This window comes from Ricinus communis, chromosome 2 (assembly GCF_019578655.1).
Source record: "Ricinus communis isolate WT05 ecotype wild-type chromosome 2, ASM1957865v1, whole genome shotgun sequence".
Classification (NCBI taxonomy): Eukaryota; Viridiplantae; Streptophyta; class Magnoliopsida; order Malpighiales; family Euphorbiaceae; genus Ricinus; species Ricinus communis.
This window is the reverse complement of record NC_063257.1, coordinates 5172937-5197930: the sequence shown is the minus strand read 5'-3', so window position 1 is coordinate 5197930 and position 24994 is coordinate 5172937. Positions and strand designations below refer to the sequence as shown.

Sequence of the window (24994 nt, the reverse complement as noted above, 5' to 3'; positions counted from 1 at the left end):
ACCCCTTTTTGGATTTTTCTCTTTTTTGGGTTTTTTTGTCTTTTTATTTTTCATACGTCAATACTGCATTTACCACTCCACACATTTCTAATTACACTGCATCCCATAACTATTTACATATTAAACTGTAATATTTATTTTTATTAATAATTAATTAATTAATTAATTAGTTATTAATAAATAATTTTAAATATTAATTCTTAGTTCATTTATTTTATAAAATTCCTTAATAATCTTTTTAAGAAAAAAATATTAATTTTTAACTACATAAAGTGTTTGAACTAAATAAATTAAATAACATATAAATACAAATTCTTAAGAATGCTCAACGAGTATTTGCCTTTTTCCGACTCTTGCTATTCAATCTAAGAGCGGACAGCTAATGCGTTTCACTTATTGAATAGGGTTCTATGGCCGGTCGGCAACCCCTGGATGCCGAAAGCGTTCTTAGAGTGAATTTTATATTTTGTTTATAATTTGATTAAATTAATTATTTAAAAAATAAGCAGGTAATAATTATTTATTATTTTTGTATATAAATGGAGTTATTTATTTATATTAAGCAAGAATTTCTCATTTAAAAATTTATAATAGTATTTCCACTGATGTATTTTAGGAGTAAAAATGAATCAAGCTAATCTCAAAATGTTATGGTTTACAATCGATTTAGTTAGTTATTGAGATTAATTTAATTTTGAGATTTTTTGAATGAATTTTAAGATGTTAAATAGACGAGTCAAAATTTGAGTCACGTTCAAATTATTTAAAATATTAATTTTTATTATATAAATGATAATAAATAAGAAATAAAGTAAAATTCATTAATAAAAATAAATTACAAAAAAGTGGTAAGCTCAAAATGATTAAAGAGAACTCGTTAAAAAATTATGTTAAAGTATTTTACTTCATAAGAAATAAAATGAAAAAGACCTATTGAATAAAATCAATTAAAAAACTATTATCATCTATTTAAAGAACAATAAAAAAAATTATTTATACTTTATTCTTGTTATTAATTTATAATATTACTTTAGAAATACATATATCTTTTATAAAAAAATTAATTTATAGTAAATTTAAAAGTGCATGTATCAACAAGTTGGATATTTAATTTTTTCAAGTTTAATTTGAATTTAACAAACTTAAAAATAAAGTCAAACATAGATCACTATCTCTTTTTAACGAATTCAAATCAAATTTAAAAAATGAGTCGAATCAGAAAATATAAATAAAAATGGGATCTATCTTTTATTCCTTACCATATTTTTTTATTTATTAACTTTTATTCCATTCCCAAAATGAAAAAATTATAAGGTGAAAAATAAAATATATCGGTTTTCTCTTTATTATTATTATTATTATTATTTTTAATTTTTCCAAACAATAAGAACTTATAATCATTTTCTATTTTTCTCTCTTATTTTATTTCCTCCCTTATTTACTCTTTGTCCAAAATAAAGGGTTAGTCTTCTAAAATAATACAAGCTCAATCGAACATGTATTTAATCAAGTAACAAAAAAGAGATCAAAGTGATAAAAAATTACACAAGTCAACCTGATTAAAGCAAGTGAGTTAGAAAAGCACATATAATAGCTAAGAGAAAGTCTGCTCTAGCAAACGTAACTCAAAAGAAAACTACCCTTTAATGCTCTTAAGCTCATCGCACTCTTCAAAATCGACATTCTCTTCCAAATTTAGATCAGAATTGCAGATCATTATCCATCATGGGGAGACCCTTATCTTCAGCGAAGATGAGGACTGGGATGTGGTTACCCTAAAGGAAGAAAAACACATTTTTGAAATCAATTTTCCAAGGAGTCATCATTGAAGAAATTCCAAAAAATTATCCTTAATCTTCAAGGAGCAAAAGAAAATCAAAAGTCCCAATTGTATAGAAAAGAAAACTCTAAATTTAGACAATTACTCAGAAAGACACAGTGGATGTAAAATACATTGATGATGTAAATAAAACAAGAGTAAAATTAAAAGGGCAAGAAGGGTTTCTGGCTAAAAACTGGTCAGCAACATTCTTGGCTACTACTCTTCGTATACGAGAGGACAAAGGAGAAAAAGAAAAGACTCCTACAAAGTAGAAGATTTTATGAAACGATCCTTACTCGGGTGTTTGTCTTTAGTATGTATATTATTGTTTGGTTTTCTTTTACTTTTTTTTTTTTTAAAAAAAAAAGAGAAATTTATTAAAGCTTCCATGAATTTTGACCAAATTTTCACATTTTTGCTCCTTTCTGGTTTTAAAAATTTAAATAAAACCATCTTATTATTTTGCTGCCAATACAGATTAGAATTTTGAGAATTTAAAAGTTTAGTTTCCACGATTTCAGCTTGAATAAGAGAGGTGTGGCCAGCATACCGCAGAAGAGTGGTTAAGTATGAAAGGAAGATAAGAGGAAGAGTGTGATATTGGAGCCTCCCCGACAAAGTGGATTGACAGTGACTGGTTGATGTTGTGTCTTTTGGCTCATGGGGGCTTCCCCTTTATGTATCTTCTCTCTATGTTTTGTTTTGGTTTTCCAGTTTCTCTCTCTAAAAACTTTCACTTGTTTCTTTCTTTTTTCTTTTTAAATATTTTGTTCCATGTATCATCACGGGCTTTCTTGTATGCATACCATACTGGCTTAATTAGGCTTCTCTCTCTACAAAAAAGAAATAAAATAAATTCAAACACTCAGCTAACTTACTTTGACAAGAAGGCTTTGAATATATTCATTCTTCCATGTGCTCTTAATTTTCTTTTTTTTTTTTTAAGTTTTCAAGGAGATGACTCTTTTTGGAACCCCCCCTTGATTAAAGGGAAGATTTTGGGCTTTTCCCAATCATTTTTGCTTAAGATTCACACCCTGATGTGTGTTATTTACAGATGTGCTCTAACTAAATAAAATATTATAATTTTAAAAAGTTAGAAAAACTAATTTAGTATTACCTTCTCCTAAATCTTAAACATATAAAAAAGAAGAGTAAAAGATAAAAATCAAGAGTGGACCATCCTGTAAATTTAACCACATCAATTTCTTCCACTTGCAACCTTTATTTCCTTACCTAGAATACCAACATTTGTATATAGTTGGTGTCTTTATTGTATTCTGGAAAACTTTTACAGATCTTTCTTTTCGATTTTTGTAGTATCTTAGAAGGAACTTACTGTAACCAAAGCTGGGCTAAAGCATTTCTTTTCTTTTGTCTCAAAATATTAGAGAAGTGCTCCGAACACCAATTGTAAAAGGAATAAAAGAATTGGTTCTTGCAAAGAATCAATGAATAGAAATGGAAGATACAGTAAAATAATTTCTTTTGAGATTGCTAAGTCGTTTCATCTAAGTTAAGGCATCGGTTAACATATAGCAATACATGATACATGAGGTAGAAGAATGAGATTACTTAATTAATTTAACGCACAAGTATCGAAATTAGGTAACCTGAAAACCTAAGCCTGAATGTGACATTCAGGGCAAAGAAGAAAAACTGAACGTGAGAGAATCCTGCACGAAAAAGGAAACTCTTCTCACCGGTTAACAATTGAAACTTAGTTGCCACGTTAAGTAAAGGTAATATATGAGAATATGTAATGCAATGCATTGGTTTCTACATCAACTAAATAAAATGGCAGAGTTAAATGAGAGTGTTTTCTTTTACTGTTAGCTTTGCACATTGTCAAATTATTAGACACCGGCATTGTTAAAGCTCTTTGACTCGATCTCATTTAGATTGGCAGAGAGTCCAAAATGGTGGGTGCGAAATTCCAGATATATTTTTTTTCAAAATAGCAAAGGAAAGAAAAAAAAAAGTAAGCAATAATGGAGTTATTCAATTTCAAAAATAATAATTCAATGCATTTCAAATGTTGAATTCAGTATCATTGAGTTGTTTTGAATATGATTTTTTTTTTTTTGTTTTATATAACTCAATCGTTTGATTTAAATTAAAAAATTAACTGTTAACGTGTGATTGCAGATATACATACCGACAGACAGATGCTGTATGATTTAAAATTGACGTTAATTTAAAGAATAAATAAATTCTCAGAGACAAATATGTGATTGGGCGTAAGCACAACATCAACTGTTAACTTTAATAGAAAAAGAAAAAAGCACAAGTAAATTCTTAGAAATGAAGATAGAGGCAAGAGGTTTGCTAGGAGGAGATGAAAGGGGGGAAAAGTTTAACAATAAGGGTGGGTGAATATTTGCAAGGGTAAAGCAAGAAAAGAAAGAGGAGAATGGGTTGCGTCATGCTAGAAAACTTAGGATTAGGAGGAACTCCTTTCAGTCATTTCAAGAGGGAAAGTAAAAGTGAAATTTATTTTGTTAGGATCACGTTTCCTTTGTCTATGGGTATTCCGATTCTAGTTAAATCATCATCATCGTTTTGGAAAGCTTTTGCCTTATTATGACATACCCATTCCGCCAATTGGTTAGACTAATTAATGTATTATTTTCTTTTTATGAGAAACCAAACATTTTGGACGGGTTATTTAGTTAGCATGAATTAGTGACATGCAAATTCTTAGGTTAACGTGACAAGAAGTTGCTTAAACAATTTTCAACTTTTGACATCAATCCTATAACAAGTTCTAAAGGAAAAGGCAACGGGAACATATTTTATTTATTTATTTTCTTTTGTATGGGTAGCCACTCACATTGAGTATCGTTAAGGAAGCTATTGTCATCGATTTTAATTGAAATAGTAAAATGGGTTTAGATATACCTTCTTATTTCTGTACGAGTGCCCAAAGATTTGATAGAGACATTGCTGGTTCTCTCCATTTGTTATAATTCCACTTGATTACTTCTGTTAACATCAAATGGAGTTCAAGGACCAATAAGTTTTGCACTTTCTCATTCTACGAATAGATTATTCTTCCTTTCTTTTTTCCTTTATTTTTTTAATTGGTTCTTACTAAATTTGGAATTTAAAATTTTATATCTCAGAAAAAATTATCATGGTAGCAATTGAGTTGCACTAAATTAAAAAAATTATTTATTTTTTTATTTATAAGAGAGCCAACAGATCAAATAATTATCTTTTTATGTTTATCATAAACATAAATTGAACATTGAACCTCTTACTCTAAAAGATACAAGTGAAATGCTTGTTTTTGTAATGTTGAATCGTGGATATATTATCAAGAAAGAAAGGACCTCTTTTACCATATAAGGTTCAGTCAAATTGGAAGAAGGAAAAGGAAAATATTGGGAAGAAAAGAAAGATAGTGACTAGTAACCAGTAAAAAAGGCTGGTGTGGATTGACCATTTAATAATAATCGTACAAATAAATCCAAGAGGCAAGTGGCTCACTCTAGTTGCTTTTAGATAACGAAACTAAATACAAATGGGACCTCATTCTTTTTGACCTTTTCTCTTTTCTTTTGGTTTTTGCTTAGTCTATAATATCCTTGGAGGAATGTCTCATGTCCTAAACGACACTTATATTAAAAGTAATCATATATATCCTCAACAATTGGTAAAATATTAATAGAAAGCCTAGCCCAATTAAATATCAGCAATAGGAGTGCGCATTGAGTACCTTAAAATAATAGAAGAAGACAGAAAATAACAGTTCCCAGAAAGTTCTATTTATTTTCTATTGGAACAAAAGACCCTAATTATAAAGATTGCGTCTCCTGCCTGTAAAGATTGATAAATTTAGTTCAAAAGCAGTGACCTGGGATAAAAATAAAAGGAGGGACATTTGAAATACTAGGTTCACAGTCACACACACACTTGTTCTAGATTCAGGGCAATTTTCTGAAATAAAGAAATAGCCGTCTGTCCATTTCATGATATATACAAAAGTGGAATTTCAAAGCAATTTCTTTTTTTGAAGAATATTATTAGACATGCATAAAGCAAAAGCAACCGTATGCATGTCATCTGCAAAAGTAGACGCAATAAAAGAAGCAAACCAACTTGGTGCAAATAGTCCCAGTCCCAATCCTACATACCACTAAGCATACATAACTAAATATGATTGGAATTGGAGTTACCATAAATAGACAACTAGTCTAATGTCCTCACGTTCTAGCAAGATATGTGATTTTGGGATTTCATGTTCAAGTAGTACTAGACACTGGGAAAAGGGAAAGCAATTATTTATCCAGGTGGCCTTAGGAAGGCCTGCTTGAGATGGTAAGCAATTTGAGTTTGGTAGGTGGAAGCGGCCGCAAATTCAGATAATATGGCAATTTGGAAAAGTCTATTTTGGAGGTGGAATTTCGGCATGGGGGACAGACAGGCGGTGTGGTTTAATTTCGGGCGAGGGTGAAGTCGCAATCCTGGTTATGAAATGGAACCTCAGGAACTCTGGATAAGATCGTGTCTAGAAAAGATGGTGACTGAGAGGCGTGGCTTTTTGCGTCCACTAGTAACCGACGGCAAGGTTCGAGTTGGACTCACTTTATCATTCGACAAATCTCTTTCATCTTTTTGGAGGAAAAAATAGAAAAGAATAATACATTTAAACATAGCATAATTAAATTTTTATTGATTCATTAAAAAAGTAACATATTTATTTTGAAAGTTATAACATAGCATAGTAATATTTATAATTTTGGCAACTAAGCTTGAATAGATAATTCTGTATCTAAGATGTATAGAAATATAAAGTAAATATAAAATCATTAATACTATATTCCCAAGCTAGTTTATAACCCTGTTAACAGACCAATTCATGAATCTAAAATCTCAAACTTTATGCAGCTTCAGCTATATTTATTAATTAAAGTCTAATTAAAAAAGCTGAAGCAAATTTTCATTGAAACAAGCTTCAAGCAACTCCGGTTGGTAGAAATTAAGAAGCAAAACCATAAAAAACTAACACACAAGTAGCGAACTAGAAACGTAAGATTGGAAGCTACGAGAGATAGTATGATATTTTGAGAGTAGAGAAAAAAGAAAACGAGTACCCATGTTGCAATCATAAAACAATGGGAAAGGAGCATTTTTAGTTCAATGGTTTCATATCAACACACTGCAAAAATTTGTCTAAATCCACCAAAGTTTCAATTAGTCTGGCAATAGCACCACCGGCCGACATCCCTGGATTAGCGAATGAGGACACTTCTCTTTTCTTTTTCTTTTTTCTTTTTTTTTTTTTGCTTTTTCAGTGTGCATCGCCAACGGCACAAGCAATTAAGTAGTGCCTATTTAAAGGCCCAAAAAGTCAGGCATGGGATTCACTTTCCATCTTGAACCCATGCTTTATTCATGTGCATGTCCTAAAAGGGTTCTTTGGATGATAAATTTTAACAAACGACATCCTACATATGGCAACATCAAAACCATTCCCAAGTGGTCCGCAACACATAGTTGTTCCTTTTTAATACAACGCCTCAAATTGACAGATTTACCTCTAGGGGAAGAATGTATTGCACATTGAAGAAAATTAAAAATAGTAACATTACAAAATCAGGATGAACAAGAAGCACACAGGAGACTACTGACTCATATCCGAGCAACATAAGAATTGGCCTGAGTAACATATCTCACCCATCGATACGGATTATAGGTGTTCGACTTCTTCGCAATCTGCAAGTACTTCACCTGCATCAAGGAACCATAGAGGGCACAGAGTGTCTTTAAAGTCACTCTAAGGAGTTCTAAGAAAAAGGTTAAAGTGTGCTCTAAGCTTCAGTTATACGCTCCATGTAAAATTAGCTCCCGCGGCAAGAGATACAGCACAGAAATATAAAGTGCCTTTGCAGAACACATAGCCAAGTTTTTTGACATTATACGAGAAGGAAAAGACAGGTTACTCCCCATCTCTTTTATATCCACTAGAATTATTTGTGCTGGGAAGGAGAGGGGAAATAAATGAGAATACAGGCTCCAGTTCCATGTTTTTTGACTATGAAATGCACATTCCAAATAATGTTGTGAAACAAATGCCAATACTCACGCATCCTGGCCTAACCCACTGGGAAATTGTCCAGCAAACAGGAGAGTGGAAGTGAGATATTGTAGGAGTAAATCTGAGAGACCTAGTACAACAGATGTACAATAGTTGCAAACCTTGGTGACCAGTAGGTCACAGGTTAGAGGCATGGAAACAGCCTCTCTCCAAAATGCAGGGGGGAAGTCTGCAATCACAAGGGCCCATACCCCTCCTTACCCCCTGCACGAGCTGAGGAGCATTTTGTGCACCAAAAGACTTCTAATAATTTGATTACCCTAACATACTTGCAGTGAAGCAGGAAAGTTCACGAGTTACCTGAAGCCTAGAAGCATTGTACATTGGTATTGTGAATGTCATGCTGACAGGTCCAGCCTCCTTTGTGATATTGCCTGCACCAAGCAAGAAAGGTTTTTGTCTAGAACCAAGTGAAGTGAAAAACACCACAAACTGACGCTGGCCTTAGTGCAAATGGTTTATAAACCCATACCATGCAATTCCTGTGAAAAAGTCAGCTTTGCACGTAATGTATGTTCAGATCCACCAACAATCTGCTTCACATTGCACGTGCAAGTTAAATATTATTTTAACTAGTGCATATTAGCAACTCTATTGAAAAGGAGAATTTTGTAAAAACCAAGTATGGCAAATTTATGAAGTACTTGCCTTCTTTAATCCCCACTCAAGCTTCTTATTTGCTTCCTTGAAATCTGCTGTTTGCCCAAATACTCCAGGTTCCAACTCAAAAGTAGCCCTGTAAAAGAGTAGCTGAAACTTTAGTTAAAAACATAATCCAGGCAAAATAGACACAATATTCAGCAGGCAGCATGAGAAGTCTGTTGATACTCTTAAAAACCAAATAAGAGAAATATTTCACAAATCCTTTTACATGCTAAAAGCAGACTGACCATCATCCAGATCTGGCCATTTCTACAAGGTTCAATAACTTGCTGCAAAGTCGACTATTAAGTCCACCACTCTTGCAATAAATCCTTACAGTTTACAACCTAGTCTTTCTTTTTAACAACTAACTAGCGAATACATTACAACAAGGCAGACAAGAGTTTGCTTTCCCTTTACTGTGTTTAAAATGTCTCTATCATCTCTCACCATTAACATACCCACAGTTTGAACAGCTCGTCCAGAATTTGTATTATAGAATCCAGAAATACACTGGATTGCTACACTGATGAACTAAGAAAGCTGAGATTTTAACTTCCAAACAAGTTATGCAACATTAATAACTCCACTGGAAACATGTAGAGAACCAGAAAATCACATGAATATAAGATAATTTTTCAGAAAAAATGTGATTTAGCTGGCCCTAGATATGCTCAAAGGATATCTTCTGCTTACCTCACCAAAGAAGAGAGTATGTAAAAGCATACCTAGTAGTATATTTAGGCAATGACATCTGAATGTTAATTGTGTTTGCAGTAATGCTCGAGGGAAACTCAGCTGATATTTTAAGAATCACTTCAGCCTATAAGCACCAGAAAACATATAGAAAAGCAGCATCATTATAAAAGATGCATAAAAATGGTGATTGGAAAACAGCTTGAAAGCTATTTGTAAGGCCGATTATTTAGTACATATCTTACAATGATAATCTTGTTATATTTGATTCTCATTACAAACAAAAGCAATATTACCACAAAAGAAATATCATGCTAAGAAGCATCATGTCCCATTGCCAAGATGGACATTTTAATAAATGTTGCTATATTTGCTCAATTATTGCATTATCCAGCATAGCATAGTACCCTAAAGGAAGATAAAATTCACCTTAAGGGCTCCTGCTTCCTCAATCAAGGTATTAATGCGAAAAGGAGGTTTGAATTCCTGGGTCATACGATAATTCATGACAGGAAATTCACCATCTGGAGGTACCTGACAAGTATATGAAGTGCCAATCTAAGAAACAAAAGGCATTACTCTTCAACTAAACATATTTAAACTTGTACTGTTTTAATTTCACTTACCAGAGTCAAAGTTCTATCCAGATCAAAATTATCAAGACGTACAGATTCATGGAAATTACAATCATCAAGTATCACTGCTCCTGATCCAGATGAACTCCTATAATCTGTTACAGCATGTAGCACCAATTGAGAGAGAGAGAGAGAGAGAGAGAGAGAGAGAGAGAGAGAGAGTATGCCCAAGTATGCACTTGGTGGAAGAACCGCAATAAATTTTAATGCTTCAAGGTAATCATGCAGCAGCATGGCCTAATAGCCACTTAGATAAAACATTCTAACTCCTAAAGTATTGTTTTTTTACTGCATGCATGCCAAGTATGCTTTTAGCAAAATCACCAGAATCATGAAATTTTAATGTTTCAAGGTAATGATACATGCATTAGCATGATAGCCAATTAACAAGAAACATACCATATACCGATCTCCCACTACCTCTTCCAATCCCCAGGTCCTCGTTAAGGGCTAATCGAATTTCTGGATTTCCAGAAAGATAGCTCTTCATTTGGATGGTGCCATCAATTTCAGATGTCAGTATATAGCCCTGCCAAGAAAAAGTTATAGATGAACAAATGCTTTCAGAGTGAAATAAGACAAGTGATCCAGAATACATAACCTTGTTCATAAATGAGTTTAATGGAGAATAAAATTGATAAAACCTCAATATAACTAAGTGCATCACATACAAGATCGAGATAATGAATTGTTAAAAAGTGATCCAGCGAATAACTTCGATGCATTGCTGCAAAAAATGCTAAGTCAATTGAACATGGTTATCAATCATGTACAGACTTTTTCCACCTGTCGGAATAATGCTATTGATAACCATATATTCCTTAATTCAAGTTCCGGCTTTTCTAGGGACAACCGAGTAATATCACTACAGTTTCATATGAAACTAAATGAATGTCACCCTGATGTTCACAAATGAATAAGGAATACTTACACTAGAGCTAAATGTGACACTGATTTTCTCGATTATATCCACAAATATTTCCTCCCTCTTTCTACCTCCAGGCTCATTTGCTACAACAGATTTTGTTACAGCTGTACCTGGCATCCTTTTGGTCCCTTGCTGCATTCATAGAAACTCTAACCATCAATTGCAAGATAAATGTTATCAACAATCTGTATAAAGTGAGTATCACTTAAGTATAATAAGATAGATCAAATTATACCATAAAAATGGCAGCAGGGTTCATAGGTTGCAAACGTCCAACATCAACTACAATTGGCTCATTAAATACATAGGACTTTAACACTTCAGTGGAAGTTGTCTGTACATAACCAAAATCCTGGAGCAGTAACAACACAATTGTAAGTCTAACATAAAACTTCCCAAACAGTAATGCTTCAGCTAAGTTACATAAAACTTAAAGGAAAGAACATATATACTTGTAAAAATAGCAATAAGCAAATACATGTTACGCCAACTTTTATATGGATTGGTACAAGGTACAGAATAATGCTAGAGCCACGTAAGAATCCACTCATGAGGCATTTTGAGTTTCTGGAATGAGCAAAGGCAAGGGGATGTAAATTTCGATGATGAACAATTCAAAGGGTGACTGGAGTAATTGTTTGTCTATAGAGAAGGCTCCCTTCAACAACATGAGTAAATTATGTGTTGAAACAAAGCAGTATATTTCCAAACTTCACAGAAAGAATAAAGAGCTCAACCAAAAAGCAAAAAGGAACTATGAGATGTACAATTGACTTAGGTTCAGATTTAGATGAAATCGCACTATCAAATGGGACAGATTATGAAGAGACAACAGAAAAGCTTCATGTGTGCTCCAAAAACATGACACGAGAAAGGATAGGCAGCATGATAAGAGAACTTACTATCACTTCATCAAGCAATTCATAGACAAGCACAAAGTTTTTGCGCAAAGAATCTTCATTGAGAATTCCAAGGTAATCTTTGATGACACGTGCAATCCTTTGTAAGAGTTCCAACACCAGAGAAGGTGACACATTAACTCTTGTTGTTGCAACAAATAATAATCCAACAACCTTAACATGAAAGTAGTTCACCCCATCGACATTCTAATTGATATAACAAGAAAGACGTTAGCATATTGCCCAAGATAAAGATATTGGCTATCACAATCTATATATACATGTACACCCACAACATCTACAAAACTGCATAAACAATATAGGTAAAGTAAAAAGTAACATAACAAGAGAAAAATTAATGACATCATATAAAGAAACTATCGCATTCAAATACGACCTTCAGAAGACGATACAGCAAAAATAAAAGCAACACAATAGATGCTAAAACACTCAAAAAAAAAAAAAAAAAGGAAAAGCCATCCAAGTAACATTCTTAAATATTATTTGATATAGTCCGGAACTTCACTTGGTTATTGCAGTATCTAAAAAAGAAAATAGGACATCTTTAGACTAGTGAAAAAAGAAAAATAGGAAATCTCTTAGTACGAGTATTGACTTAGTGTTGGGATATCTTCCATTCGTCTGGAACCAATGTCAGATCAGCTTTCTGCAAGCATATGTGAGGATGGCTCAAAATTCATGACATAAGAATTAAAAAATAAACCTTAGAAAGAGGAAAAAAGAAGGAAGTGATAATATTCAACTATGATGTCTTCCCACTTCATTTTTTTCTTTGAAGTCAACTAGTAAATCACATAAAGGAGAGAAGCCTTCATCCAACCCATAAACCCTACAACCTATGATGCGAAACTTACACCTTCTGGTGGAAATACCAAATCTCAGCCACTGGGCCGTATATTTGAGAATGAACTCTAAATTTATTTTCTGTAATCAATCACTAACAACCATATGTACATCAACCCTCATTTATAAACCTCAAACAAAAGTAGACTCAAAGCACATCACCAAAGTCCATACCCATTTATTTGCACTCCCTGAAACCCAATATAGAGTAGTCCTAGCTCCTCACAGAAGATTAATAAACCCATCATAATCTTTTGATAGAACATACCAGTAACTAAATCAAAGGGGAACCTTCAATTCATATTACTAAAATTTCCCCTTAAAGAAAAGGTTGAAGTTTTGACAAATGTCTCCAATCTCTCGGTGCAGCCATCTTGATACTTTCTTCATGGACAAAATGTTCAAAAGAACCCAGTGATAGAGAAGATGTATTATCTACAAACCATCTTACCATCATTATCAAGCATCCATGGCAACTCAATATGATCATAAGATGTCATCATAGAAAGAACTTCACTGCTTAACTTTTTCGCAAAACTGAACACTGAAGCAAGCTTTTGGAAGCAGTTTTTAATTTAAACTTTTGATCCAACTAACACCATATCGTTCTACTGATCGAGCAAATTGCAACTGCTGACATAGTCCTCCAAAATTAGTTGAAAGGAAAAGATAAGTTGTTCATGATCAACCAACAGTTTGTCACAGATGTAGATCATAGAATAACATTGCCAATCTTGGTCTTCCACATTCTACTTATAACAATAGCAATCCTCCTCCTGTTCCACCAGCCTCTTAGAAGTATTAATATACTACCCTCCGGAAGCTAGATTCCCCCCCACCCCCGAGTAAAACAATAACCTCAGAAAGTGGATCTTCACAGTTACCAACTTTTATTCCTCTTGAGCATGTGTTTCTCATTGATTGACCAGGAAAATGCTTTTGTCTAGCACTTGTAGGGAAATTACAAATTTCTCCTTGATTAAAACTTCATAACTAGCAGCAAGTGCAGAGGATGGCCTTTCCACAATAACCTCGGCACGACCTTTTTGTTATTGTTGTTAAAAGAATAGAATTGTGCAATTCTTTTCAAATGATCATCATGTTCTTTTAACAAATCCTCAACAAAGCGATAATACTCAACCTTTAATTTTAACAAATCCTAAAAAAAAAAAACACAAGTGTCCAATCTTTTTCCTTTCAGTTTGGACCTTGTCATGTTCCACTTTTCCTTAGGCATGCATGACAAATAGGAAAATCTTGTGCAGTAAAAGATATAATCAGAATACTCTAACTAATACCAAAAGTTTGATGAGTCCAACACAAACCATAAATGTACAAGGGAATTCAATTTTTGTTATTATAGCATGTTTTTGTTGGCCCTTGACTTCCAGCTTTCGTACCAAATTCTACTCGGATTATCACTCCATGATAATGATTAAGGAACAAATTAAAAATTTTAGAACTCTGCAGAAGAATAAATCTTAAAACAGCTTTATTCCTAAATTTGTGCAGATATCGGATTACAGGAAGCCATTAGGGTCTTTTTTGTTTTCTATGCTATCTATTGGCATGCAAAATCTATCTTCAAGATCTTCTTCAAACATGATTGCATCTTGAAGCCATCCAATCTTTCTTGAATTCAACAACTGCAGACCTTGAATGACTATTGTTATTTCATAATATATGCACTCTAAGTGGGTCAAAACCTTTTCTAGTTAACTCATCCTTAAGTTTTGCATCACATTCACCGACACGACATCCCCCTTGCATCTAAGTTTGCAGATGCTAATGAATCTCTTTTTATATACACTAGAACAATACCAGCCGTTACTTAAACAAAACTAAGAACATTTAACAGAGAACTTAACACATTTTTGCCTCATGATTAATAAACAAGGAATAGATTCTTTAACTTAACACAAAGTCATAGCATGTAAATAAAGAACCTTAAAAAAACACATAATAATACCTACAAAGACAGGTGGCGCCTCTTCTTGTCCATCTTCCTTCCAAAACTTCACTTTCCGAAAAAATATCTCAGCACTTCCTTTGGGTACTTCACCGCGATCTGCCATTACAATTAAACAGAGCTCTTAACTTCTAAATCACGACCTAATTCTATTTGAACAGTGAATAAAAACCTAAATGATCGACCTGTAACCAAACTGCGAATAACTATTCTAGATCAGCTATGAATAAAAACTGGAAAATTGGATCCGTGGCATCCAAAATTAATCGCCACAGGTACAGCTAGTATGAGTAGTACGAAGCTATATCGTCGAGGATTATATAAGAGATATGACAGATCCGGTGAATATATAATAAAGAGAACTTACAGTCGCGAAAGACAATATTATCGCCTCTTTGAGAGAGAACGAAGAATTGAGAGATCATGATTTTCTCTTCTTGAAGCTTCTTGTTCTTGTACTTGTTATTGTTCTTGCTTCAGTTTCTTCTTCTCTGTACTTTGAATCCGTGTCTCTGTTAACTATGGTTGGGCGATTTGTTCTTTTGTGTGCTAACAGAGCTAAACAAAAACATGGTTATAATTACTTTATTAAAAAAGAAAAAGGAATAAAAAATTGTCGAATTTCATTTTTTTTAAAAAGAATTATTCCAACTTCACAAGAATTGCTAATATTACCAAAATGGTATTATTAATAATTATATGCACTATAATTTTATAACAAATATGCTAATTTATCTAAAAATATAAAAGTTATCATTGCCCGTTAATCTCCAAAAATAAACCACAATTCTCTAAAAAAGAAATTAGCCCAATTTTCACACCACTGAGATTTCCTCTTATAAATAAAAAATTATTTTTTTATTTGTATTAATTATATTTTTTTGATAAATTTTAAAATATCACAATTTATAGTATTTTCAGTATTTTTATATGTTTATTAATTATAAAATTTAAATAAATTTATATAAAAATAATCTTAAAATATTTATATAAGAATATTTTAATATATACTTTATAAAAATTACATTTTAAATATTTCTATAATTTTAATTCATATTTTATAAATTTCATTATATAAAAATATAAAATATTAAGAGTCACTGTAAATTAACATATTTTAAAATTATAAGTTGTCATAATATAGAATTCACATTTTTTTTGTTAAAGTAATTATAAATTATGATATTTTAGATTTCACATTTTCTTCATTAAAGCAATTATTTGCGATTCTTCCGCATGTAAAAGAAAACTGGAAGTTAAACTACTTTTCCTTATACAATATAGAAAAACAGACACAAATTAGATTTGAGCTCTGTTCATATTCATTTGATCTGGTCTAAAAGTTGAAGAATTTGCCAGAAAACAAAAAATAATAATAATTATTTGTATTTTAGTTGCATGTATATTTATATTTAAATAAAAGATAAAGTAGTGTTTGTATATGTATTTACTGCCCTGTAACGGCATATTTACAGGTTAAAATAATTCAGAGTACGGTCTTTTGCAATGGACCAAAGGTGGAATCCAACTATTGGGGATGAAGGAAGATGCAAATACAAGTAAACCCAACACTTCAACAGTCAACTCCACAATTCTGTGGCTTTGGTTGAGAATCTGCCGCCATGGCCAACACTGCTTCCATTGAAATCAAGAGTCCATTTCTCGAATGTGCAATTTAAGAAATCATAGTACCCTCCATGAATAGAGAGTGTTTCTTTCTTCACCCGTTCTTCAATCCATGGATATGTTAGTAAGTTCAGCAACGACCAGTTGATAGATTCCTGTAACAATTTGAATAAATATCACTTCAGCAGCAACTCAGTCATAAACTCATTATACTTTCATATATCTTAGATGACCTCAAGAGAAAAACCAGTTCTCTATAAATATTTGTTTCACTCTTATTCTTTCCTTCTCTTTTTCCACGTAGACGAACAGAATTATCAAGTACATTAGCAGCTATGATTTGGCAAATTATGCAATGCATGTTAGAGAAATTGGATACTGGGTCTGAGGATGCTCAAAAATTTCCTATCAGGAGAATATAGATAAGTTGAGCGCACCTTCTCACAATGTTTGCATTGTTGATCAAAGCTAAGGCCACCGGCATCAGTTTTTGTTCTTAACTTGGCAATTTTGGCAGTAGCAACCCACTTCTCAACAAAGCTACAACACTCAGAAATGTAAAGCAATAAGAAAATTAAGCAAGAACCCACCAAACAATTAAGTGGGGAAAGCGGAAAGCTTTTTAACAGTACCTGGATTTATTGTCGTCTTTCATACTCATTAGAGCTTGAATTCCTGCACAGTTACTATGGCCAATAACAAATATATTTTCAACCTGCAAGGATTAACAACCATTTTGCATGTTCAAAATCAAGTCATTAGTCATATAAAGCGGATGGAAGATTCGAAGCACACGATCTAAAAGAACTGATAACAATGGTAAACACACCTAGGCCACAAGTTCTCATTATGTGAAAGGCTGTGACAAATCTTTACAAGAAATATATGTGGCAAAGTTCAAGTGGCAGCATCGCTTGCAGCAACATATATAATATATATATATATGGCCTCAGGAATACAATTGTTTCCATCTCATTTTAAAACAGTAGGTAGATGTGTAATTGCAAACCCACTTACTTCAAGAGTATTTACAGCAAACTCAAGGGCAGCAGTTGTTTCTGTTGGTCTATTCTGTGAAGGAAAAGAACGAAATTAACTAAGTCATACTTGTAGTTGAAGGCTATATTGAAGTTGAGAAGCATAATATAATTATCAATACCTCAAGTGCGGGGACTATATTTGCAACATTTCGAACCATAAAAGCTTCTCCAGGTTGAAATCCAAGGACGTTAGATGGGCAAACTCTAGAGTCTACACAAGCAATCACCATAAACTGTTCAAGTTGTCAGTTTGAAAAGAACGATACAAGTTTACTTGCATTTTATGCACAATCCAGGACAATGGGGCTTAACATCAGAAAAAGGAGAATGGCTTTCTAGAGTACCAAACTATCTAGAAGCAGTAAACAGAAGCAAATTTGTCTTATCACCTTCGGTGATTGCAATTCAGCAAGATTTTTGAAATTCTCTGCTTCTTTTCTGTTCAAAAGCATGTCACTGAGAATACTCAAGGCAAGCAGAAATCCTGAAAGCGATATAAAATCCCCTCAATTGCATGCATACTTACAAATATTTATGTTCCTTGAAATTCAGAAACCTCTTTTTCATATCATCAAACAAGTCCAGCCCACCATCAGTTTTGGATACATTCTGTGTATTGCTACTTGTGAGTTCTTGAACAAGTCCAAGGGAACTGATTGAAGCATCCAATCTCACAACTGGGTTTTCTCTAAAGATGAACATAAAATTAATAAAACCGCAAGGCAAATGAAAAAAAAACTTACATATCAACACTTAAAAGCAATATTAACATCATTTAATCATGCAGAGAGCAAATATTCAGCCAGCTGGTTTTCAATAGTTGCATTACTAATTGGGAAGGAGATTAGTGATCAGTAAATTACAATGCAGAAAAACAACAGATTGAAAGCGACGAAAGAATGTTGGAATCAGAAATACTAAGAAAAAGGAATTCAATTATTTCTGTGGTCGTATACAGTCATAACTTTTGACAGTCAACAACAGTGGGAAAAATTGCTTCTGATATGAGTGGCATTATTGCTGTAGTGTTTGCTTTGTTTTTTCTTTGGTGCATCAGAATGCACACATCAGAAATTTTTATTGGACCAGTAGATCAATTATTACTAGCTCATGAGACAGCAATTCTGATTGCTACAAAAAATTATGAGATATGGTTAAAGTAAAGTATAAAGTGGGACACCAAACAAGTAAATTGAATTGACAAAGCTGACAGCAGTCCCGATTACCAAAATCCCCAGTGAAACTTCAAAACCTGGATTAACTTCCATGTAAATTACTATTTGCCCAAGACTCAGTGGGTTTTACAGTAAACTCTAACATAGAAACACAGAACTAATTGAGCTTTATTTCGACAGAGCTTACTTGTCCGAAGAGAGCAATCCTTTTCGAGTACCATTAACTTTGGCAATCTTCTCCTACCCAAAAGAAAAAATAATCCATGTATAAATGGGTCAAATCGTGCGATTATAACTAATAAAATATTAACATTACAGAGACAGAAGTCATTAAAAATGATGTCATGTCTCCCATATAATTATAAACCTGCTAAGTAATAAGATTTTACACCTATATCCTTACTCAAATAATTTAGGTAAACGCTCAGCAGAAAGAAGATGTGCAAAAAGACTCACTGAGCTGTATCTGTGTCTGAGAGCAGCTACAGTTGTCGTAAGAATCGGATAAGTTCTTGATCCTGTAATATAAGAAGCATATTTTGAACTCGAGATTACCAAATTCGTAAACTGATTTGAGAAAAGAAAACAAAAATGAAGGTAGTTGGTGCTTACGGGTTAGCCAGACCATGATTGATCTCTAGTACTACTGTACAAACACTTGCAGAAACCAGAAACTGAAATCAGCCCCCATTATAAATCATTTGGTATTATTGTGTTTTTTTCTTTTGGTCTTATCGACTTCCGTAAGGTGGTTGCTTTACTTGGTTGTTTAAATAAATTGTTGGATGATTGATTGAGAGGGTGAAGTACACGAGGCAAGCTTATCCAAATGCAAAAAGAATTATATGGCTATCCCATCTTTTTGGGATATGCACAACTTTTGTTTCTCTTTCTTCCTTTTATATGGGAACGGGAACATGGGAATAAACTCATGTTTGGGTCCCTCGTCTTGTTCCATAGTTATCTCGGGGGTATGTGTCTGAATAGATCTGGTTTGGTTCAAATTGAAAATAAGAATAGGAAGGCAGAATAATAAAAATGTAAATGATTGTATATTATTTGGTTGAATGATAACTAAATTTATTTATTTTTAATATTATTAATATTATTGAATTATAATTTCAGAAAAGTAATAAAATTTAACTATGATTTTATAAAAGTAATATTATTTATTTTATAATTATTATAACAATAAATATATAAAAATTAAAAATTATGTGATTGGCAAGTTAATATTTGTTTGATAATTTATAATTAATTTGATTTGATTTTTAAAAGATTTAACTTTTTATTTTTTAAGAAAAAGAAGAAAATGGGTAAACCAATGATGGATTAGATTTCAAGAGTAATTTTTATTAAACCAAGAACCAACAAGGGAAATAACTCATCCATATTTCTTAAGTTTTATCTAAATAATAGTTCTAATATATCATACTAAACTATTATATGCAGAGTCATCATTTCAATTTTTTTATTTACTAATAGACGGTTTTTGAAATTAAATTATTGAGTAAATTATATCTTCTTAAGGAATAAGTAAGAAAAAGAAAAACAGAATTAGGAAATATAAAAAATCAAATAAAATTTGAAATTGCTAAACATATATGCATGCAGTGCCAAATTAGCACTAAAACAATCTAATGAAGAAATTGATAATCATAGGACTCCCACAAGAATATGGCTTGGTCGGTGCTTATGCTACGCCAGAAATGGCGGCTAGAGCTCATCACGCAGCTGCTCTAGCCATCAAAGGTACTCTGGTAGCTGGTCAAGCATCTGATGACGAGGAGATAACTGAGTAATATTTAACTTAGCTATCAATAAACTGCCGCTAAATAAAATAAATATAAATTAGGAAAGTATTTTTCACAAAATATACCAGCAAAATTAATATTTATCATACATTTATAATTAGGTAAGTCTTTTTGTCGTAAAATAATCACGTCAAAAAAAAATCAAATGACACGTTCATTCTTCTTAATTCCAAACTCATCACCATAATCGCGAACCCGTTTATTTCCATGGGCCAGAAGGCCCGGCCCAGAAGAACCCGCCCCTCGATTCTCCACAACACTCTTTATCGCCCTTCTCAAAACTCCCACATCCTCCTCTCCACCGCGACCACCACCGCCGGTACCCCATTGCACCACCACCACACTCTTAGTCCGCCCACCAACCGTCATCATTTCAGCCCGAACTGCCCTGGCATGAACCGACCTAATCGCGTCAGCTAACTCCTGGTTCAACCCTGGCCTGTCATCACAGCAAACACTGACTCTCATTGTTTTTGATTCAGGACCATCGCAGTAGCTTAAACTCGCCTCGTCTGATTCTCCTGGAAATGGCCAGTACTGTTGGTCCGGAAGTTCCGTTTCCCCGCCGCCTCGTGCGACCTGTGAGGTGGCTTGCTTTCTTAGCTCTTTGACGTGGTGCACTACCTCTGCTAGCAGTGAGGCCTTGTCTGTCTGTTAATTGTTATTGTTATTGTTATTATAGTAGAAAGAAAAATCTGAGAATGCCCATTAATTATGCGTATGATGGTAACTAAATTACCTTGGTGGTGCTGGGGAGGAGAGTACGGAGAGTGGAGAGGTGAGCATTGATACGTTGCCTGCGCCTCCTTTCTGCTTCTTTATGACTCTTGCATGGGTCCGTAGATTTCTTTTCTGATCTTGAAGATGATGAGCTGAGAATTGATTCTCCAGCGTCCATTACGTTGACCAAGCATGGCTCTCGAAGATAAACGTTCTGGTTATAATTATCCAGCCCAGCAGCAGGAAGCATATTTTTGTGATACAGAAAGACGAAAAGGAAAGCTGCGGAACAAAAAGGAAGAGACGGACGGAGAGATAAACAGAAAACGAAAACACTGAAAAATGAAAGTTGAAAGTGGTACTTTAGCTGGAGACTCGAGTTTTAGAAACTAAAAGAAGAGAGACGAATGCCTTTTTCTATTATTGCTTTTTTCTTTTTCTTTTTTTTTTCTTAATAATAATATTTTTTATTTCTAATTTTCGTAAAAGTGATTGTTATTATCTTCAATTGCTGGAATTAGGGGCATAGTATTGTTCAAGGACAGAGAAAGGAAAGGATGACCGTTGAGTGGGTTTTATAAGTGCCAGCGTACGTAAGGATACAAATGGCGCAAGGTTAGCCAATATATATATATATTTAATCTTAGGGATTATTATGATTTTTCAACATATTTATTCTCGTTTTATTATTAATCATTTTTATGCTTAAATATAAACTAAATTAAAATAAAAAATTCTAAAGTTTGTCTTTTCACTAACTAATTAAATAGTATTTCTCGAATAGTATAATAAAACAGTGACTAGAATAATATAGCAAGTTTTATGTTTGTTTGTTTTCTATTTCAGCTGTTTAGAAAATATTAGGTTATGTTATTGTAACCTAATAGAAAAATTAATTAGAAATAACTCCTTATATTATTACAAACCATAGAAGAAGGTACTATAATATATTAAATTTAAATTTAAATTTATAATTACTTTTTAATTTTATTCCGAATAAATTATCGCTGTCAAAATAGCCATTTTTTAAACTCATTTTATAAAATTATACCAATACTAGTTGATAGTCACAATAAGACTCTAATTATTATAAAATTATATATCTTTATAAGTTTATTTACAAATTAAAAAATTGAGATTTATTGAAAACATTTCTCACTACATCCGTTTTATATTATTTTGCAATTCTGGATGAACAATAAGTATCACTAAAGAGCTCTGTAAAGTTGAGCCAAAGCTTCAAGTTAGTATCTCCATTTCTCAATTCTCACGATAAATAAAAAAAGGAATAAATAAAACCTAGTTAAGTCAACATTGAGACCAAGAAAAAAAAGAAGAAGAGAGAAACCCTATCTTAATTGTGACCAAGAAAGCACCAAAACCAAACATGATTTGCCAGAAGAGAGTCTCGCTAAAGATGGCCTTAGAACGTGAGTGAGTGAGTGAGTGCAGTGCGCGGTGTTGGCAACCCAAAATAAAAGAAAACAGAAGCTAATGGAATGAGTCCTAATTCCACAAAGAACAATAGGCAGCAGCAACAAGTTGGATACATATACATTTACTGAGAGAAGGGGAAACGTGGCAAAGTCATTTTCACAGGAGCAGCAAGGGATTGCTAATATATATTCACCCACCCTATTACGGCGGCGCCGACAGCTTTTCTGTTAGGTTTTGTAAGAAAAGGGGAATCAAAAGGGACATGGCCCCGACAGCCTGTTCTTCTCCACTATCATTTTGCCTTGTTTCACTTTCACATTCTCTGTGTCTCTGCTCAAAGCTATATTTTAATAATTTTACTATGCACCCTCGACCCATAATATGCCTATAAAAGTAAAACCAATGCATTCTCTACCTTTTTTTTTTTATCAAAATAATATTTTAACAGTCAAATTTTACCTTTCACGCTATATATATTATAACTATTTAAACCTTATCCTAATGTTTTATGACTTGTTTTATATTTAACTAAAATACCTAAATTTCATAAATTTGTCATATATAATTTTATTGAATATTTTTTTCCATTATTGACTATCGTGCAAGATTTATTTATTTTTTAAAATTTGAGACTCCTGGTTAAATTTTTAATTAGTTGTTTTTTAAATTCTTATAATTTAACTTTTAATTTAGACAACTATCATTTGAAAATGTCATATTATTTATTGAAATAAACTTCATTCTATTACCTTGTATATTTTTATTCCATTTATAATTCAAAGATACTTATAAAATTTACTGCTATGGTATATTTTAATTTTTAATTTAATAAATAATTTTTATAAATTACAGAGGTACTGTATTATATATTTGAAATTCTTGATTTGAGCACCCAAAAGCGTATAAATGAGATAGTAATGATTTTTTCGACTTTAATTAAGGTTTCAAATTTAAATTTTGAGTATATAATTGTGTTAAAAATTTTGAGAGGTATTTTATCACACGTGAAGGTTCTATTCGATATATTTTAAATTAACTATATATATATATATAAAAATTTAATTTGAGCTAAAATTGAATATTTTATTATTTACAAAAATTCTATCTAATATATTTTAAATTAAATCTAAATATATATAGTTTACAAGCGAGATTTCAACTATAATTAAAAAAACAAAACAAATGAAAAGATGTGATGTATAAAATTTCTGACAAATGATAGTAATACACGAGTCATAGACACTCTGGTCAACAAAGTAGACAAAATTCCACTTAAAAAATATGAAAATAAATAACAGAAGGTGGGACAAAGTGTAAAATATGCATGTGATATTGTTGGGTGGACCCCCACAAAGAAGAAGAAAGGTGAGATCAACATCTGATGGGCAGAGGACTGTACATCTGATCTGAGGACATAACAGTACAGCACTATGACTGCAGGGAAGGTAACAATTCCTATTAATTCACTGGAATAATTATATTTTTAATTTAACAAAAAATTACAACTGAATAATTAAATTTTTAAAATTAATAATTAAATATGATAATTTTAAAATTTATTCATAGTATATAAATATATTTTATCAAGTTATTAAAATTTTATAGCGTAATAAATATTAAAAATTAAAAATTAGAACTATTGAATTAATTAATAAAAATTAAAAAAATAGAGTTATATAAAATAAAATTTACTTGACACTTAAAATTATCATGATATCTTTTGTAAAAATATGTTATTTCTTATATAACTCTATTTTAAAAAGATATCAAACTTAAAATTAAAATTGTAAAAAGAATCATATGATAAAATTATTATTTCTCAATAAATTCATACATTAAAAATATAATTATATTTTAATTGACTTCCTTCCTCTAATTGCAACTTAGCTCACGTTAGGGAGCAAAATATATATATATATAAACCAATCTAATGATTCATATTTGTTCTTAAAATAAAAAATATAATAAAATATAATAAAGAAACTATATTTTTTTATATTAACTGAACTTTTCTTTAACAATCATAAGATAATTAGATTTATGCCTATAAGTTGGGATATAACTGGCTTTGTTCTATAACCAAAATATTCAAATACTCTTATTATTTATCATTAAAGAAAATATATACTAAAAATCATCAAAAGAATTTTAATATCATAACATATATATTAATTTCCGAAACTTAAATTTTTTTTAATATGTGTATTTAATTTTGACATGTATGATTTTTATTTTGCATGTATACTATTTATGACACATAGAATTTAAACTTATGTGTAATTTTATAGTTTTTCTATTAATTTATTAATTAATAAGTTATATTCCTAATTAAATACAGACTCTAATCCTAAGAAATAACATATATTCAATATATTTTAATATTATATTAACTAATAAATAGTTTTCTAATCAGATAATGATATTAATTTTATCTTAAAAATAGCATATTTAATTATATTTTAATATTATATTAACTAATAAATTATATTTTTAATTAAATAATAATTATAAGTCTAGAGAATGACATTTTAAATTATATTTTTAATATTATATATTAAATAATAAATTAAATTTTAATTATATAATAAATTTTTAATTTTAGAAATAATAATATAAATAATATT

At 31.7% G+C, this 24994-nt stretch overlaps 3 protein-coding genes across 8 annotated transcripts; all 3 read right to left on the bottom strand.

Moving 5' to 3' along the window:
* Window positions 1-7229: 7229 nt before the first annotated feature.
* Window positions 7230-15391, bottom strand: LOC8268405 (AP-4 complex subunit mu). Of its 2 annotated transcripts, none has more exons than XM_015716111.3 (13): window positions 14926-15386; window positions 14563-14657; window positions 11729-11932; window positions 11062-11178; window positions 10830-10958; window positions 10298-10427; window positions 9890-9993; window positions 9693-9797; window positions 9296-9390; window positions 8574-8661; window positions 8398-8458; window positions 8226-8299; window positions 7230-7558 (listed from the first exon to the last, which is right to left on the bottom strand). In XM_015716111.3, exons 1-13 carry the CDS (start codon window positions 14981-14983, stop codon window positions 7460-7462), a joined length of 1359 nt encoding a protein of 452 aa, XP_015571597.1. In that variant the 5' UTR covers window positions 14984-15386; the 3' UTR covers window positions 7230-7459. The 2 variants fall into 2 exon arrangements, with proteins under 2 accessions (XP_015571597.1, XP_048226969.1); XM_048371012.1 differs by lacking the exon at window positions 7230-7558 and adding an exon at window positions 7593-7675 and having other exon boundaries at window positions 14926-15391.
* A 584-nt stretch (window positions 15392-15975) lies between these two features.
* On the bottom strand, window positions 15976-19254 carry LOC8268407 (beta carbonic anhydrase 5, chloroplastic). 5 transcript variants are annotated; one of them, XM_048371122.1, is made up of 10 exons: window positions 19012-19254; window positions 18803-18917; window positions 18587-18639; window positions 17815-17901; window positions 17614-17708; window positions 17344-17457; window positions 17202-17255; window positions 16817-16899; window positions 16622-16724; window positions 15976-16339 (listed from the first exon to the last, which is right to left on the bottom strand). In XM_048371122.1, exons 1-10 carry the CDS (start codon window positions 19025-19027, stop codon window positions 16139-16141), a joined length of 921 nt encoding a protein of 306 aa, XP_048227079.1. In that variant the 5' UTR covers window positions 19028-19254; the 3' UTR covers window positions 15976-16138. The 5 variants fall into 5 exon arrangements, with proteins under 5 accessions (XP_048227079.1, XP_048227078.1, XP_002514033.1 ...); XM_048371121.1 differs by having other exon boundaries at window positions 17614-17662; window positions 17751-17901; window positions 19012-19253; XM_002513987.4 differs by having other exon boundaries at window positions 17815-17912; window positions 18856-18917; window positions 19012-19249.
* A 960-nt stretch (window positions 19255-20214) lies between these two features.
* On the bottom strand, window positions 20215-21561 carry LOC8268409 (transcription factor bHLH30). The gene is made up of 2 exons (XM_002513989.4): window positions 20953-21561; window positions 20215-20864 (listed from the first exon to the last, which is right to left on the bottom strand). The coding sequence occupies exons 1-2, from the start codon at window positions 21181-21183 to the stop codon at window positions 20355-20357; spliced, it is 741 nt and encodes a 246-aa protein (XP_002514035.1). The 5' UTR covers window positions 21184-21561; the 3' UTR covers window positions 20215-20354.
* Between the last annotated feature and the right edge of the window lie 3433 nt (window positions 21562-24994).

Bases quoted from the DNA above. Each gene is read 5' to 3' on its own strand.
- LOC8268405 (XM_015716111.3), bottom strand. From the start codon at position 14,983: ATGATCTCTCAATTCTTCGTTCTCTCTCAAAGAGGCGATAATATTGTC. The intron at 8,459-8,573 runs GCAAGTACTTCA...AATGTGAAGCAG, and splicing joins TTGAGTGGGGATTAAAGAAG to ATTGTTGGTGGATCTGAACA. The intron at 7,559-8,225 runs GTAACTCGTGAA...TCCTTGATGCAG, and splicing joins ACAATGCTTCTAGGCTTCAG to GTGAAGTACTTGCAGATTGC.
- LOC8268409 (XM_002513989.4), bottom strand. From the start codon at position 21,183: ATGCTTCCTGCTGCTGGGCTGGATAATTATAACCAGAACGTTTATCTT. The intron at 20,865-20,952 runs GTAATTTAGTTA...AACAATTAACAG, and splicing joins TCCTCCCCAGCACCACCAAG to ACAGACAAGGCCTCACTGCT.
- LOC8268407 (XM_048371121.1), bottom strand. The intron at 17,902-18,586 runs GTAAGCTCTGTC...GAGAAAACCCAG, and splicing joins GGATTGCTCTCTTCGGACAA to TTGTGAGATTGGATGCTTCA. The intron at 16,725-16,816 runs GTACTGTTAAAA...TGAGTGTTGTAG, and splicing joins AAAGACGACAATAAATCCAG to CTTTGTTGAGAAGTGGGTTG.